At 49.4% G+C, this 16579-nt stretch overlaps 1 protein-coding gene across 1 annotated transcript in view; it reads right to left on the bottom strand.

The window, feature by feature from the left end:
* Positions 1–16579, bottom strand: part of rhbdl2 (rhomboid, veinlet-like 2 (Drosophila)) — a 111988-nt gene that overhangs the window by 24123 nt on the left and 71286 nt on the right. The window contains exon 4 of the mRNA XM_072501253.1: positions 4359–4471. Within this exon, the coding sequence (XP_072357354.1) occupies positions 4359–4471 (113 nt within the window). The remainder of the gene's footprint in view (positions 1–4358; positions 4472–16579) is intronic.

Raw genomic sequence — 16579 nt, 5'->3', positions numbered from 1 at the left:
TATCTGGCTACTCGATGTCGGTGTCCTCAGGATTCTTGCTCCAATGTTCTGCTCATTTATCAGTGGAGTGTGTTTAGATTCAGTGCAGTTAATGTTCCCCTCAAGGTTTGAAGAGTCATTACTGACTAACTGCTGGTCTCCGAAGTTGGGACTTTGCGGTGTTGTGTTGAAGGGAGACATTTGTCCCTGCTGTAGGTATGATTCAGGTTGTGTTATTTCCATTAACTGAGGATCAATGTCTTGTCCATTTTTTTATTTCGTACTAAAACACTGGCAATTCTCAGTCTGCTCCTTTTGTGACCGTGCAGCATTATTAATCTCTGTTCGGCTACAATGATTCTGAAGGTCAGCGCATGAACCTTTTTCCTTCGGGCTTGGAAGAGGAGATTCCTTTGGCTTGTCTTCAGTTGGGCTTGAACAGTCATCAGCGCTGTGCCCTTCATTGTAGCATGAGAGACCATCATGGTCATGCTGCTGTGCAGTGGAGCATGGTAGGCTGTTATAGCCTTCTTGCTGTTTACGTGAGCATGGCAGATTTGCATTGTCTGCCGCTAGTTGGTCAGAGGAGGTTGCTAGACCCTCATGGTCTTGTTCCTGCAAGGACGGCACATTGGAGTCTTGCGTTGCTTCTATCGTGGAGGCTGTCCACGAGCTCTCTGTGGAGGCTTGTGACACTGGAGTCACTTCTTGTTCGTGCAAGGACTGCGCTCTGGAGTCTTGCGTTTCTGCAATTGTGGAGACTGTCCACGAGCTTGCTGTGGAGGCTTGTGACTCTGGAGTCACTTCTTGTTCGTGCAAGGACTGCGCTCTGGAGTCTTGCGTTCCTTCTATCGTGGAGTCTGTCCACGAGCTCGCTGTGGAGGCTTGTGACTCTGGAGTCACTTCTTGTTCATGCAAGGACTGCGCTCTGGTGTCTTACGTTTCTGCAATTGTGGAGTCTGTCCATGAGCTTGCTGTGGAGTCTTGCATGTCTTCTTTCATAGAGTAGGGAACGCTGAGCGGGACGTGGACCACGGTCTGTGTGGCAGCAGGGCGCTCTCCGTGGGCTTGCACCACTCCCTGTCTGTTAATTTCAGGCTGCGGCATCATCCTGCACTGATGCGTTGGGACGTCATATCTGCTGGATTGAAGATCTTCAAATCCGAAAAATGAATCCGCATCTGCGTCGGATTCAATGTGGGGGCCGCCAATGTGCAACACGAAAGGTTCGTCCGAGTCATAGTCGTATAGGACCACGGAGCTATCATTGGGCTCGCGAGGTCCGGAAACACTGTAAAGATCGTCATCGAAGTATTCGAGGTCGGAATCATCGGCTTGTGCGTAGGTAACTGCTTGTCGGAGGGTTCTCCGGAGGTCAAATTCATCTCCTGGGTCAATTTGCGGCAATGTGCTGTCATTCCAGGTGAGGGAAGGTTGTTTTACAGCTATAACAGGTTTTTGTTTTTTTGATTTGGGACGTTTCCCTTTTAAATTGGATTTGGGACGTTTCCCCTTTAAATTGGTGCGGTCTGGGGCCTCTGACATCCTGATGCTCGGTATGTAGCACGTAGGAAGCGACTGCGCATGCTCAGATCGCTGTTCCTTTACCGATGGCCGTTTTCTTGACTGCGCATGCGCAGCATCTCGCGCATGCGCAAACGAAACTTCCGGTTCTGCGCACTGCCCGCGCAACTGTGCTAGCGTGATACCTTTAGCAAGATGGCCGCCGACCTCGACCTAGCCCTCTCTCAGGCCCGGGATTTCGGCCTCTGGGAATTCGGGCTCCGGGATCCCGGCCACGAGGTGAGTACTGCCGCTTTTCTTACCTTTACTTGCCGATTGGATTGCGTTTTCTTCACAGTACTTGGAGAATTTGTCCAGGACTGCCTGGTAATCGTACCTTTGCTGCCTCCTGAAGAACCTGAACCTTGTGAATATTTCTCTTGCCCTTGCACCGGCGAAGGTGAGGAGAAATTCAATTTTTTCACTATCGTCCAGGTCTTGGAATTCAGCTGCCACCAGGAACAATTCGAACACTTGCCGGAATCGCCGCCAGTTTTCGCGGAGATCGCCGTGGCACTGGAGCGGCTGCGGAACCAGGAGCTGTAACATTTTGCCTGGGCACTGCTGGTTGGCTCTGTACACTGAGGTATGCCGGCAGGTATCGATCCACTCCTGTACCATGTGGTGTTGGGTGCTCTGGTGCACAGATGAGCCAACACAGTTGTATGTGGTACAACTCTATTTTATTTTAACTCTTATATACAGTTCGTTCTGGATACTCTGCACGTGGTGTCTCCCTGAGTGTGTCGTGTAGCAGATCTGTCCTTGTCCTCGTCTCCAGCTAATACTGTCCACCAGGTGTCGTGTTTGTGCTTTTTATATGTTTCCTGTCTTTGTCTGTGATTGGTTGTGGTGTTGTGTGTTCTGATTTGTCTGTTGGTGTGTCTATCATGATGTGTGTGTTTGAATATCATGACAGGGAAGAGATAGTCTGAGAAATGCATAACATTGTAGCATGCATGGTAATGTCCGATATCAACTGGGACACCTTATTATCATTTCACCTATGGATTTTCCATTGTGTGTAAGCAGGTGTAATGCAAATCTACACAATGCGACTATTTAAAGACCCAGTTCACAGATGCAGTGGAAGGGAGATTTGGAGATTTGTGCATTGATCTAAGTCAAGTAGAAGCAGAACAATGGGATCCAAGCATCCAAGTACAACGAGATATCACACAACGGGTGTACTGCTGGATGCTGTAAGTGCAAGGCAGGAGATTTTTTTCTCTGCAATGGAGGGAAAATGTCTGTAGTCATAACAAAGAAAGTGTGGCTGGAGGTGGCCCAAGAAGTAAGTAATTTCAATGCACCTCTTCCCCTTCCCCTTCCTCTGTCAACCACTGCTACGCACCCCAATCTTCTTGTATTCGGACATGTCAGTCAGCTCCTGTGATTCTTCGCATACATCTTCAAGTGGCATTTTCAATACTTTCCCCACATACATGCCTTTTCTACTTACGATGTACCTTTCTGAGAGTTACCCTCACTGAATGCACGGCATCCATCAGATGCACACATGCCGTATGGACATTCATGGGTCTGTCACACCATCCTTGCTAGAATCGCAGGGGCTGCCCCACAGAGATGTGCCAGAGACAGAGAAATGTTTTGTAGTTCGCCAGGTGTACTCACATGTTAATCCTCTTCCTTGTCCAATGTCCAATCAAAGACAACCACAGCCTACTCTCTGTGGAGTTCACTTCCAATATTTCCACTTAATTGTAAATATAACCTCCAAATCGGAGGTGTTGTGAGGCACATCAGAGTGTCACATGCAGTATTGAAAGAACTTGAAACATGTTGCACTTGATGTAAAGTCGAATAGGGGCAGCACGGTAGCACAGTGGTTAGCACTGTTGCTTCACAATGCCAGGGTCCCGTGTTTGATTCCAGCTTGGGTTACTGTCTGTGCAGAGTCTGCACGTTCTCCCCGTGTCTGTGTGGGTTTCCTCCGGGTGATTCGGTTGCCTCCAACAAGTCCCGAAGACGTGCTTGTCAGGTGAATTGGACATTCTCAATTCTCCCTCTGGGTACCCGAACAGGCGGCGGAATGTGGTGACTAGGGGAGTTTGATAGTAACTTCATTGCAGTGTTCATGTAAGCCTACTTGTGTCAATAATAAAGATTATTAATTTGAACTGTTATGTAATGTATTTTCTCAAAATTAATGAATAAAGTATATTTCTGGAAGATTTCAAAAATATCTTTCAAATTCCAAATCAGGATAGCAATAATTTAAGACTCTGATTTAAATATATTAATCATGGATTGCCCTGGAGCGATATTGGGACATCTCAATGTCCACCTCCACTGCAAACAACAGTGGCTGCATGTGCGGTAGGTTAATATTGAATCTGTGGTCTTTTACATGTGATACATGAGACAGAAACATACTTTGCTTCCAAAAACCGAGTGAAGGTGGGTCTTTCAAGTTACGACATGTTTGTCTCTTGGACTGTGGAGGGATTGGTGAAAGTTACACTGCAGCATTAAGGCATTATGTTGCTCCAAACTAGTTTGTCCAGGTCAGATTTGGAAATGTTCAAACACGTTTGGAATGATGTGGAATGTAGAGTTACCCATATATAAATCGCATTACAAAAAGGATTGTGCACAGCACTGCTCTCATGCATACATCATGAATTATGTTTGTGAGCACAGACACCTGATCGCCTTTCACCCTAATGTTTTTCTCAAGGTATATGTTTCCCCCTGCCCACACCCCCATCATAAAACTAAATCATTCCTCATCACCTAAACACCATGATTCGGAATAGCATGTAAAAGATCGTGAAACTGTAAAATTAACTCACCTCCAATTACACCTGCAAGGTAGACCAGGCCAACCCGAAGGCCTTTGTGAACCAACTCTAATGGAATTCCCAGAACAAGTTGCATAACTAGGTTCCCTATTATGTGCTGGACACTGTAGGTATAAAAGGAGGAGAGTTCATTTCTGGTTATTTGCAGGTGTACATTTTACAAAAAGCATCATCCTCAAGATAGGTTTCTTGACCAAAGGTTGGAAAGAGGATTGTAGTGGTCCTACTCAACCTAATATCACAAGAAATGAATGGTCCTAACGACTAAGAATACGCGTTCTTTGATTCTCAATGCAATAAGTGTCCTGGCAGACAACAGGCAATGAAGGGTTCCAGACAGCATAGTCACCCTTCAACAAAGCACATTTTATGCATTTTGCAGAGATGCTCTTCGAGATAAAGACCTGCTTGGTCTGATTTGGTAGATGTTCAGGACTCTTATTACTATGTTAAAGTGATTTGATTACATAGAATCCCTACAGTGCAGTAGGAGACCATTCAGCCCATCAGGTTTGCACCGACACTCCGAAAGTGCACCTTACCTAGGCCCAATTCCCTGCCCTATCTCCGTAACCCCTTAACCCCACTTAACCTTTGGACACTTGGGGGAAATTTAGATGGCCAATCCACCTTATCTGCACATCTTTGGACTGTGGAAAGAAACCGGAGCACCCGGAGGAAACCCACACAATTATGGGCAGAATGTGTAAACTCCACAGTTAACCGAGGTTGAAATTGAAACTAACCACATGCACAGCCAGAATTTTACATGTCTGAGCCGGGCATGCGTCCGAACCAGAAGCACGTACAATCTTATGAGAAGGTGTAAGGAATATCTCCTGACGTCATCGCGCACGCACGTGATTGAGGTTGGTGGGCACGTGTGCAAATCGGGTGCATGCCTGTTGACAATTAAAGGGCCAATTAAGATAATTAAACGTCCAATCTGCAGGAATTTATGCTTCCCAGGTGATTTTTAGCTCGTCACATGGACACAATGGGTGGGCGCTCATTACATTTTTTTCATTTCCTCATCTAAGGGTGGGATAAAAGGCCCCCGGAGCAGTAGCAGTTTCTCTGTGATAGAGCTCATGGCTGTGTGGGTGTAGATTGAGTTTCATATGTTTAACATTTCAGGACTTCCCCTGGCAGGTTTTCCTGAGGATTGGAGGACAGTGTTCCATTATTTGCAAGGCACTGGTCCTCTGCATCTGATTCAATAGGGATAGGGTAGTTTGCTGGTGGAAACTGTGGGCAGGCTAAACAGGGCCAGTGTGGAATTTCTGGCCCTCGCAGGGAGGAGGTCGCGCTCTTGGGAGCTGCCAGCCAAACAGTCCCAGCAGTGCCATGAGTCTATTAGTGGGCAATTCCAGGACTGCAATGAGAAGCCAAAGAGGCCCCAATGGATCTCCAGAAAAAGGTTAATCCAATCCTGGGCAAGGAAGGGTTTGGCAGGTTAGGGAGGAGGGTAGGGTTACCTGCTCCCGTCGGCTGTGCACGCCACTACTTAATGGTATGGGCAACATATTACTGGGGTCAATCCGCCTGGTAACAAACCTAATTTACCCTTGATTATTGATTTATTTATGGTGGGTGGATTGCCAATTTCAGTGCTTGCCCATCCCTGTATTGTGGGTGTGAGTTTGGGGATGGGTGGGAAGGTGGTGGGCTCGACACCTGACCTGTTTATGTAACGTCCTACTAAAAACATGCCCTGCAGGAGCACATAAAATGCAACACATCATATGCTATTTTATCCTTTATCACTGTGATACCCAGTTGTTTTTTCAAAAGGTTACACTAAAATCTAATTATTAAAGATGTGTGTTTCGAGATATTTCTTCCATAAAAAAGGAATATAGGAACATAGGGGCAGGAATAGGCCATTCAGCCCATCAAGCCTGCTCCACTATTTAATTAGATCTTGGCTGATCATCTACCTCAATTCCATTTTCCCGCACTATCCCCATGTCCTTGCTATCTTTAATATCTAGAAATCTATTGATTTCTGTCTTGAACATGCTCAATAATTGAGCTTCCAATAATTCACTAGCCTCTGAGTGAAGACATTCCTCCTCATCGCAATCTTAAAAGACCTATCCCAGATTCTGAGATTATGGGTGGGATTATCCGTCCCGGGAAGTCCAGATTGCATTCCCTGATGGGACGGAGAATCAGTCATCGGGAAAAATCGGGATCAGCACTGGATGTCGACCCAATCGCGATGCTCCTAATCCTGCTGGCGGCAGGAATGAGGTTCACGACTACACACCAGTGAAGAGATGCAAATGAATGCAAATGGTTCTTTTTTTTAATAAAACATTTTATTGAGGTATTTGTGATTTTGTAACAATAACAGAAGAAACAGTGTACATACAAATATAAACATAGTGCAAAGGCTGTCTTCCTCCCTCCCAGGTCCCACCTTTCTTACACACTAATCTAAACTAACCCCCCCCCCCCCCCCCCCCCCCCCACCCACCCCCCTCTGCTGACAGTTATTTTTTCTCTAAAGAAGTCGACGAACGGCTGCCACCTCCGGGTGAACCCTGACATTGACCCCCTCAGGGTGAACTTGATTTTCTCCAGACAGAGAAAGCTCGCCATGTCAGTGAGCCAGGTCTCTGACTTCGGGGGCTTTGAGTCCTGCCAAGCTAATAGTATCCGTCTCCGGGCTACCAGGGAGGCAAAGGCCAGAACGTCTGGCTCTTTCTCCTCCTGGATTCCCGGATCTTCCGACACTCCAAAAATCGCTCCCTCTGGACTTAGTGCCACCTTTGTTTTTAACATCTTGGACATGACACCCGCAAACCACTGCCAGAATCCCTTAAGCTTCGGGCATGCCCAGAACATATGAACATGGTTTGCTGGTCCTTCCCCACACCTTGCACACCTGTCTTCTATCCCAAAGAACCTGCTCATCTGGGCCACTGTCATATATGCCCGGTGAACGACCTTAAATTGTATCAGGCTGAGCCTGGCACATGATGTGGACACGTTGACTCTACTCAACGCATCCGCCCAGAGATTATCCTCTATCTCTCCTCCTAACTCCTCTTCCCATTTGTGTTTCAGCTCCTCGGTCTGCGTTTCCTCTGACCCCATGAGTTCTTTATAGATGTCAGAGACCTTCCCCTCTCCCACCCATACTCTGGAAACTACCCTGTCCTGTATCCCCCTTGGTGGTAGGAGCGGGAAAATTGAGACCCACCTGCGTAGGAAGTCCCGCGCCTGCAGGTACCTAAACTCATTCCCACCCGTCAATTCAAATTTCTCCTCCAATTCCCTCAGGATGGGAAAGCTCCCGTCTATGAACAGATCTCCATCCTCTCAATCCCTGCTCTTTGCCAACTCCAAAACCCTCCACCCAGCCTCCCCGGGGCAAACCGATGATTATTGCAGATTAAAGACCAGACCGATGCTCCCTCCGCTCCCACATGTTTCCTCCATTGCCCCCAGACTCTCAGGGCTGCCATCACCAGAGGGCTGATGGAGTACCATACCGGCGGGAACGGCAGAGGCGCCGTTACCAATGCCCCCAAACTCGTGCCCTTACATGATGCCGTCTCTACACGCTCCCACACCGACCCCCCTCACCCGCCACCCACTTCCTAATCATGGCTATATTTGCCGCCCAATAGTAATTGTTAAAATTTGGCATCGCCAACCCTCCCTCCCCCCGGCTACACTCCAGCATCCCCTTTTTTACTCACGGGGTCTTGCCCGCCCATACAAAGCCAGAGATCGCCTTGTTTACCCGTTTAAAAAAGGCTGGTGGAATAAAGATGGGGAGACACTGAAAAACGAACAGGAATCTCGGGAGGACCGTCATTTTCATTATCTTTAACCTCCCAGCCAGTGATAGCGGGAGCATGTCCCACCTTCGGAAGTCTTCCTTCATTTGGTCCACCAGCCGGGTCAAATTTAACTTATGTAGCCGTTCCCATTCCCGTGCCACCTGGATGCCTAGATACCGAAAGCTTCCCCAGGCCACTCTAAACGCAACTCCCCCAGTTGCCTCTCCTGCCCCCTTGCATCGATCGCAAACATCTCACTTTTCCCCATGTTCAATTTATAACCTGAAAACCGGCCAAATTCCCCCAGAATCCTCATAATTTCTCCCATGCCCTCTGGTGGGTCAGAAACATATAGGAGCAGGTCATCTGCATATAGCGAGACTCTTGTGTTCCAACCCTCCCCGAACCAGCCCTTCCAGCCCCTTGAGGCTCTCAGCGCAATTGCCAGCGACTCTATGGCTAACTTGAACAACAGTGGGGAGAGGGGCATCCCTGCTTCGTCCCCCGGTGCAGCCTAAAATAGCCCGATGTCACCCTGTTCGTCTGTACACTCGCCACAGGCGCCTGATACAACAGCCTAACCCAGTCGATGAAGCCCCCTCCAAACCCAAACCGCCCCAGCAACTCCCACAGATAGGTACATTCCACCCGGTCAAAGGCCCTCTCTGCGTCCATTGCGACCACTACATCTACGTCCCTATCCTCTGGGGGCATCATGATCACATTCAACAGTCTTCTAACGGTCAACTGCCTGCCCTTAACAAATCCCGTCTGGTCCTCCCCAATCACATCCGGAACGCAGTCTTCTACCCTTGAGGACAAGATTTTGGCCAACAGTCTGGCATCAACATTTAATAGGGAGATCGGCCTGTAGGACCCGCATAACTCCGGGTCCTTGTCCCTTTTCAGGCCTGTGACATCGTCGGGGGAAGAACCCCCCGCTCCCTCGCCTCATTAACTGACCTCATCAGCAGTGACCCCAGCATCCCAGAGAACTTTTTATAAAACTCCACTGGGTACCCGACCCGGCTGCATAGCCTTCAGCCCTTCTGCTATTTCTTCAATCCCTATTGGGGCCCCCAGCCCTTCTACCAGCCTTTCCTCCACCTTCGGGAACTCCAGCCCCCCTAAGAATTGCTTCATCCCTTCCGGCCCAGCTGGGGGTTCCGATTCATATAGCCTGCTATAAAACTCCTTGAACGCCCTGTTAACCCCTGCTGAATCTCCGACCAAGTTCCCGTCTTTGTCCTTCACTTTCCCGATCTCCCTGGCTGCCTCCCTCTTTCTGAGCTGCTGCGCAAGCATTCTGCTGGCCTTCTCTCCATACTCATATAACACTCCCCCTTGCCTTCCTCAGCTGCTCCACCGCCTTCCCTGTAGTTAGCAAGCCAAACTCCGCCTGCAGCCTCCGTCGTTCCCTTAAAAGCCCTGCCTCTGGGGTCTCCACATATCTCCTGTCGACCAGAAGTATTTCCCCTATCAGTTGATCCGTCACTGCTCTATCTACCTTCTCCCAGTGGGCCCGTATCCAAATCAGCTCCCCTCTGACCACCGCCTTCAGCGCCTCCCAGACCATTGCTGCCGAGACGTCCCCTGTGTCATTAACTTCCAGATAGTTCTGGATGCATTTCCTCACCCGCCTGCACACCTCCTCATCCACTAACAGTCCGACATCCAATCTCCAATGAGGGCGCTGGCCACACTCCTTGCTCACCTGTAGGTCCACCCAGTGCGGCATGATCCGAGACCGTGATCGCTGAGTACTCAGTGCCCACACCCCCCATCAGTAAAGCCCTGTTCAAAAAGTCGATCCGGGAGTACACGTAATGTACGTGTGAGGAGAAAGAGAACTCCTTCACTCTCGGCCGCCCAGATCTCCATGGGTCCACTCCCCCTATCTGCTCCATAAACCCCTTTAGCTCCTTTGCCATTGCTGGCACCCTGCCTGTCATTGAGCTCGACCGGTCAATGACTGTGTTGAAGTTCCCCCCCCCATGACCAGCTTATGCGAGCCCAGGTCCGGGATCTTCCCCAACATTCTCCTTACAAACTTCACATCATTCCAATTTGGCACGTAGACATTCACGAGTACCACCGGCAGCCCTTCCAGCTTCCCACTAACCATAATGTACCGACCTCCCACATCCGCAACTATTCTTCCTGCCTCGAATGACACTCGTTTATTAATCAGGATTGCGACCCCTCTTCCTTAGTCTAGTCTGATCGATTACCCTAAGATGCGTCTCCTGTAACATTGCCACATCCGCCTTCAATCCCCTCAAGTGCGCGAACACGTGTGCCCTCTTAACCAGCCCATTTAGCCCTGTAACGTTCCACGTGATCAGCCTAGTCGGGGGCTTCTCACCTCCCCCCCCTCCCCCCTGCAGAAGAGGCTCTTTGGCAGTTTCTTCGCGTATCTGGACAACTCGTTCATCAGTGGCTGGGAGATTGCTGGCACACAACTGCACCTGTGCCTCGATGTGGCGAATGAAGTCGCCCGGTTCACATGGCTTGGTGATGGATCGGGATAGGGCATCCGCGACGATTAGCTCCTTGCTCGGTGTGTAGACGGGTTCGAAGTCATATCCGCGGAGACGAAGAAGAATTCGCTGCAGCCGAGGTGTCATGTCATTTAAATCCTTCTGGATTATGTGGACTAAAGGCCTGTGGTCAGTTTCCACTGGGAACTTCGGCAGACCGTATACGTAGTCATGAAACTGGACTATTCCTGTCAGGAGACCCAGCCACTCCTTTTCGATCTGGACATACCGTTGTTCGGTCGGAGTCATGGCCCTGGAGGCATATGCCACTGGAGCCCAGGACGTGGAATCGTCTCGCTGGAGGAGTACAGCCCCAATGCCATCCTGGCTTGCGTCTGTGGATATCTTGGTATCCTTGGTTAGGTCAAAGAACGCCAGTACTGGGGCTGTGGTGAGCTTCGCCTTCAGCTCAAGCCACTCCGTTGATGTGCGGGAAGCCACTGGAAAACTATTGACTTTTTAACGAGATGTTGGAGGGCTGTGGTGTGGGATGCCATGTTGGGAATGAATTTTCTGAGAACATTTACCATCCCGAGGAAGCGGAGGACCTCCTTTTTGTCCTCTGGTGTCTTCATGGCATTGATTGCCAGCACCGTGTTGGCGTCAGGTTGCACATCTTGCTGTGAAACGTGGTCACCTAAAAACTTGATAGCAGACCGCCCAAACGAGCATTTGGCCCTGTTGAGCTGGAGGCCATTTTCATGAATCCTCTGGAAAACCTGTTTGAGGCGAGCAAAGCGATCCTCGGGCGTCGTGGACCAGATGATCACGTCGTCCACATAGACTCGCACCCCCTCGATACCCTCCATCATTTGCTCCATTATGCGATGAAATACTTCGGAAGCTGAAATGATGCCGAGAGGCATGCGGTTATAGCAATGCCTGCCGAACGGAGTGTTAAAAGTGCGCAGCTTCCGACTGGACTCGTCCAGATGAATTTGCCAGCAGCCACTGGAGGCGTCCAGCTTGGTGAAGAATTTGCCATGAGCCATCTCACAGGTTAATTCTTCACGCTTCATGATCGGGTAATGCTCTCGCATAATGTTGCGATTCAGGTCTATGGGATCAATGCAAATACGATGTTCGCTGGAGGGTTTCTTGACGCAGACCATGGAGCTGACCCAGTCTGTGGGTTCCGTGACCTTTGAGATGATGCCCTGGTCTTGGAGCTCTCGTAGCTGCATTTTCAGACGATCCTTGAGGGGAGCCGGCACCCGGTGTGGTGCATGGATGACTGGGGTGGCATTCGGCTTGCGCAATATCTTGTAGCAACATGGGAGCGTGCCCATCCCATCAAACACATTGTGGTATTGTGTGAGAATGTCATCTATCACAGCCTGGAGATTCGCATTGGGCGAGGCCGTCGCCGGTGTCGAGGACATGGTATGAACTCACTGTACCAGATTTCGGAGTTTGCATGCGCGAGCACCGAGCAGGGATGCCTTGTCAGGCCGGACGATCTCGAATCTCAACCTCGCCTCGATTGCCTTGTCAGAGGCACCTAGCTGACACGACCCACTGGCAGCTATGGCATTACCATTGTAGTCAAGGAGCTGGCAGGCTGGTGGAAGAATGCTAGGTTGGTGTCGGATGCTGTCAAGGTCCGACTGTGATATGAGGTTCGCAGGCGTGCCAGTGTCCAATTTAAATCGGATGCGAGACTGGTTGACCGTGATGACGGCACCACTCGTCGTCAGGATCCACACTGAGGATCGAAATGCGGTTGGCAGGCATGGTAGAGACTAACTCGCGTGTGGTGATGATGCCCACCCGGTATGGAGACTTGAGGCAGTCAGCATCGGGGTCCGTTGGAATGTCGGGATCAGAATCCTGCATGCCTTGTTGTACACAGCGGATACGTCTGCGCTGCAGCTGGGATCACTGGCTGTTGTTCGGTGGAGCGGACCTGCAGAAGGCCGCGTAGTGGCCAGGCTTTCCACACTGTAGACATTGCCTGCCTTTGGCTGGACATTGCCGCTTTAAATGGGCGGAGCCACAATTCGGACACGTCATGACGCTGACGTCAGCACGTTCTGTGCGCCATCGCGCATGCGCAGTGCAGTCGGCCGATGTTCGCGCATGCGCCTCAGGGTCTTCGGCCTCATCATCCACCCGGTGGTGGCGCTTGTGCGTGGGAACCTGAGAAAAGCACGCGGAACGGCCACTCTCCTCGATGCTCAGGCCTTGCATTTTTGCTATGGTCTGCACCCTTTCTGCCCCGTGGGAGGCCAGTTTTGCAGTTTCTGCTGCCCTGATGCGGGAGTAGCGATTTCTGGCATGCTCATGGACAACGCATGTTTCGATGGCGACGGAGAGGGTCAACTGATTGATTTTGAGGAGCTGCTCCCGCAGGGAGTCGGACTGGACACCGAAAACGATCTGATCCCGGATCATGGAATCAGTCGTCGAGTCATAATTACATGACTGCGCTAGGATGCGGAGATGGGTCAAGAAGGACTGAAAAGGTTCATAAGTACCCTGAAGCCTCTGTTGGAAGATGTACCGTTCAAATCTCTCATTCACCTCAATGTCACAGTGGCTGTCGAATTTCAGCAGAACTGTTTTGAACTTTGTCTTGTCTTCGCCATCGACAAACATAAGCGAGTTATAGATGTGGATTGTCATAGAATTTACAATGCAGAAGGAGGCCATTTGGCCCATCGAGTCTGCACCGGCTCTTGGAAAGAGCACCCTACCCAAGGTCAACACCGCCACCCTATCCCCATAACCCAGTAACCCAACCCAACACTAAGGGCAATTTTGGACACTGAGGGCAATTTATCCTGGCCAATCCACCTCACCTGCACATCTTTGGACTGTGGGAGGAAACCGGAGCACCCGGAGGAAACCCACGCACACACGGGGAGGATGTGCAGACTCCGCACAGACAGTGACCCAAGCCGGAATCGAACCTGGGACCCTGGAGCTGTGAAGCAATTGTCCTATCCACAATGCTACCGTGCTGCCCCCGATGGCATGATCCCCCGCAGTTGACAGGAACAGCGCAATCTTTCTGGCATCCGATGCTGCCTCGAGGTCGGAGGCCTCGATGTACAGGAGGAACTTTTGTTTGAAGACTTTCCAGTTGGCTCCGAGGTTGCCGGAGATCCGTAGTTGCGAAGGAGGCTGGGTGTTTTCCATGCCGCTGGATGGCTGCTTGCTGGTCGTTGCAGATGCACTCGAGGTAGGTTCGTTAGGATTAATAGCACTCTGGTACCATGATGTGTTAAGTAAGTTGGTTCAACGTTGACTGCAATTGGATGCAGTAAAACTAGAAACAGGCTTCTGACACAGGAGATGGTCCAACACTGTTTTATTGAACTTGCTGATTGCTGTACATAGTCTGCTGTGAGTTGACACTCTATCAATCTAACTGATAACCTCCTACTGGCTTGACCAGACTAACTCTCTACCTCATGGAGATGGTGCTCACTGGCTTGTGCACTCTTACTATCTCAGTAGCTGTGTCCTGTAGAGAGAGCGAGAGTCTTAATGCCCTGTGTACTTTATAGTGGTGGTGTCCTGTCTGGTGATTGGTTGTTATGTGTTGTGTGTGTTCATTGGTTATCTTGTGTGTCAATCACTGCTTGTGAGGATATTATGACACACTCCTGCTGCACCATCTGGGGAACCACTTAGACGTAGCGTTAGGGCCCATAAGGCCAGGAAATTAGACACCAGTTACGTTGGCACAGGTGCAGCGCACAGTTTAGTTATAGGGGCTAGGGCACAAATCTGTAAATATTTGTTCACAATAAACACCTGTTAACACTGTTACAACCTGCCTCGGTGCTCTGTCAGATGGGTGTGAGGGGTGGGGTGGTCTCGGCTGACCAGAGTCAGAGGGGAAAGGGAGATCGTTGGGGGGGAATGGGTGGACTTTGTGGATGGCCTGGGCTCCACACGCCCCACGGCCGTCCCCCCCAGCCGTACCCACCACTGTTCCCCCAGGGATCTGATGGAATCGTGTGATGGAATGATCAGCTCGCATGCAGGGACAACCCAGGTGGATAGTGGAAGATGCGACCTTGGGCAGGAATCAGACATTGGCATACGATGTGGAGCACCAGAGCTCATCGCAGAGCAGGTTGGCATCATCCTCCATCCGGTGGACCAGACCCTCTGTTACTGCCAACCAGGACCCCCATCTCTAGTGCGACAGGTACGTATCACGGAGGGAGTAGCAGGTGGGGGGTGGCCATGGGGGGGGGGGGGGGGGAGAATGAGAGAGTGAGGGGTGGTGGGATGCGGTGTCCTGGCCAGTTCCCCTCCTCCACCACCCATCACCCCACAGTTGATGAACCTAGAGGCGATCAGAGCATCCCATGTGTGTTGGCCCTGGCGCACTGTAGAAGGGACTTTAGTTGACGGATTAGTTGCCTTAATACTCTGTATTCATTTTAACCGGCTGCTTGACTATATTTCATGGAAATAGGCACTTGGCAAAGCATCATGGATATTTAGCCTTATTTTTAATCAAGCAGCTCTGTATGAAACAGTCAGAAGGTCATACAATGTAAACAAGCATACAGCTGCACATTGTTTTGCTGACAGCAGACAATTATTATTTTTCTTAGTCAAGGAACTCAAGGCCTGTTATTAAACTCTAACTCTGGCCTGCTCGCTTTTATGTCTTTTTGCTAATCTAAGGAATGCCTTTTGTCCTAGATATTGCTTACTGTATCATATAAATTGCTTGCCTTACTTCTGTAAAGCCGGGGCATTTGGAATGACTGTGGTCTCTCCAATCCCCCCACGAACTTCGTGTTAAAGAAAGGACCATTGGCGAAAACTTGAAGTGCTGACTTATAATTTCCTCAACAAATTGGCGTAGTTGTTGCAGTTGCCCTAATTTAACGGGAAGCGAACCCCGAAATGAATCTCTAAACAGGACTCTCTCAGCTGAAAGGGAGAGAGCCACAGCGCGACCCCAGCTGAAAGGGGGGCCTGCGGCTCAGCAGCCTTAATTACAGGCCAGTGACTCATGCTAGGAGAGTTATCTTAATTAATAAATTACTGATGGCTGCATGAGAAGAACAAAGATGCCTTAGAGACTGAAAAAAAACCTGAACAATCAGCAGGCTTCAAGATTCGTAAAAGGACGAACACCGGTGTGCGCTCCTTGTAGTATTTGTTAATAATTTCCCGCGGTCATTGTTGTTATATGTATATGCTCTAAAGTATTTCTCAGAAGAAACGATGAGCAATGATCTCGATGCCCCCTTACAGGTCACCCTGAAGCCACGGTACAGATGTCCGGGGCAATAAAGAAGGCGGACTCTGCAAAGGAGACAGATTAGGGAGTCAAAATGAGTAAGAAAATGAAAAGAAACAATCGTAAAGCAACGGAATGAGGTAGGAAAACCTATATGTCCCACATAGGAATCTAATGAAGTTGCCCCCTCTCGAAACAAAAAAACAGGGGAGTAAAAGTAAATAGAAGATTAAGGTAAAAGCGTAACAGACGGGTTGCTGCCGAAAAGGGAATTCAGATTTTCTGTAGCCGTGAGATAAGGCTAACGGTTAACTGTGATATTTGAGAGCTGTGAGAATCTGTGTGTTTTGTTTAACCAATTAATTTTGGTCAAAGCATGAAGTGCTTAGTGGGTTGTATTTTTTCTCGTCTGTCATTGTGAGTCCGAGAATATAACAAGTGATTTGTGTTGAGATTTCTCTAATGCACTGAAACATTAGAAATTAAAATCAGTTTAAAAGAAAGCTTTACGAATAAAAGTAATTGAATACGAATAAGTTTTTAGATTACGTGAAAAGACGTAAATGGCATCATTCCAAGTTCTGCGCCACCTTCGGTTCTGCAGGAAACATTAACCATTTCAGCAGACAGTTGACCTTTTCTGAATTGACAAAGTAAAAT

This window comes from Scyliorhinus torazame, chromosome 1, assembly GCF_047496885.1.
Source record: "Scyliorhinus torazame isolate Kashiwa2021f chromosome 1, sScyTor2.1, whole genome shotgun sequence".
In the NCBI taxonomy this organism is placed as follows: Eukaryota; Metazoa; Chordata; class Chondrichthyes; order Carcharhiniformes; family Scyliorhinidae; genus Scyliorhinus; species Scyliorhinus torazame.
The sequence above is the reverse complement of the archived record's forward strand: the minus strand, read 5'-3'. Positions and strand labels throughout refer to the sequence as shown.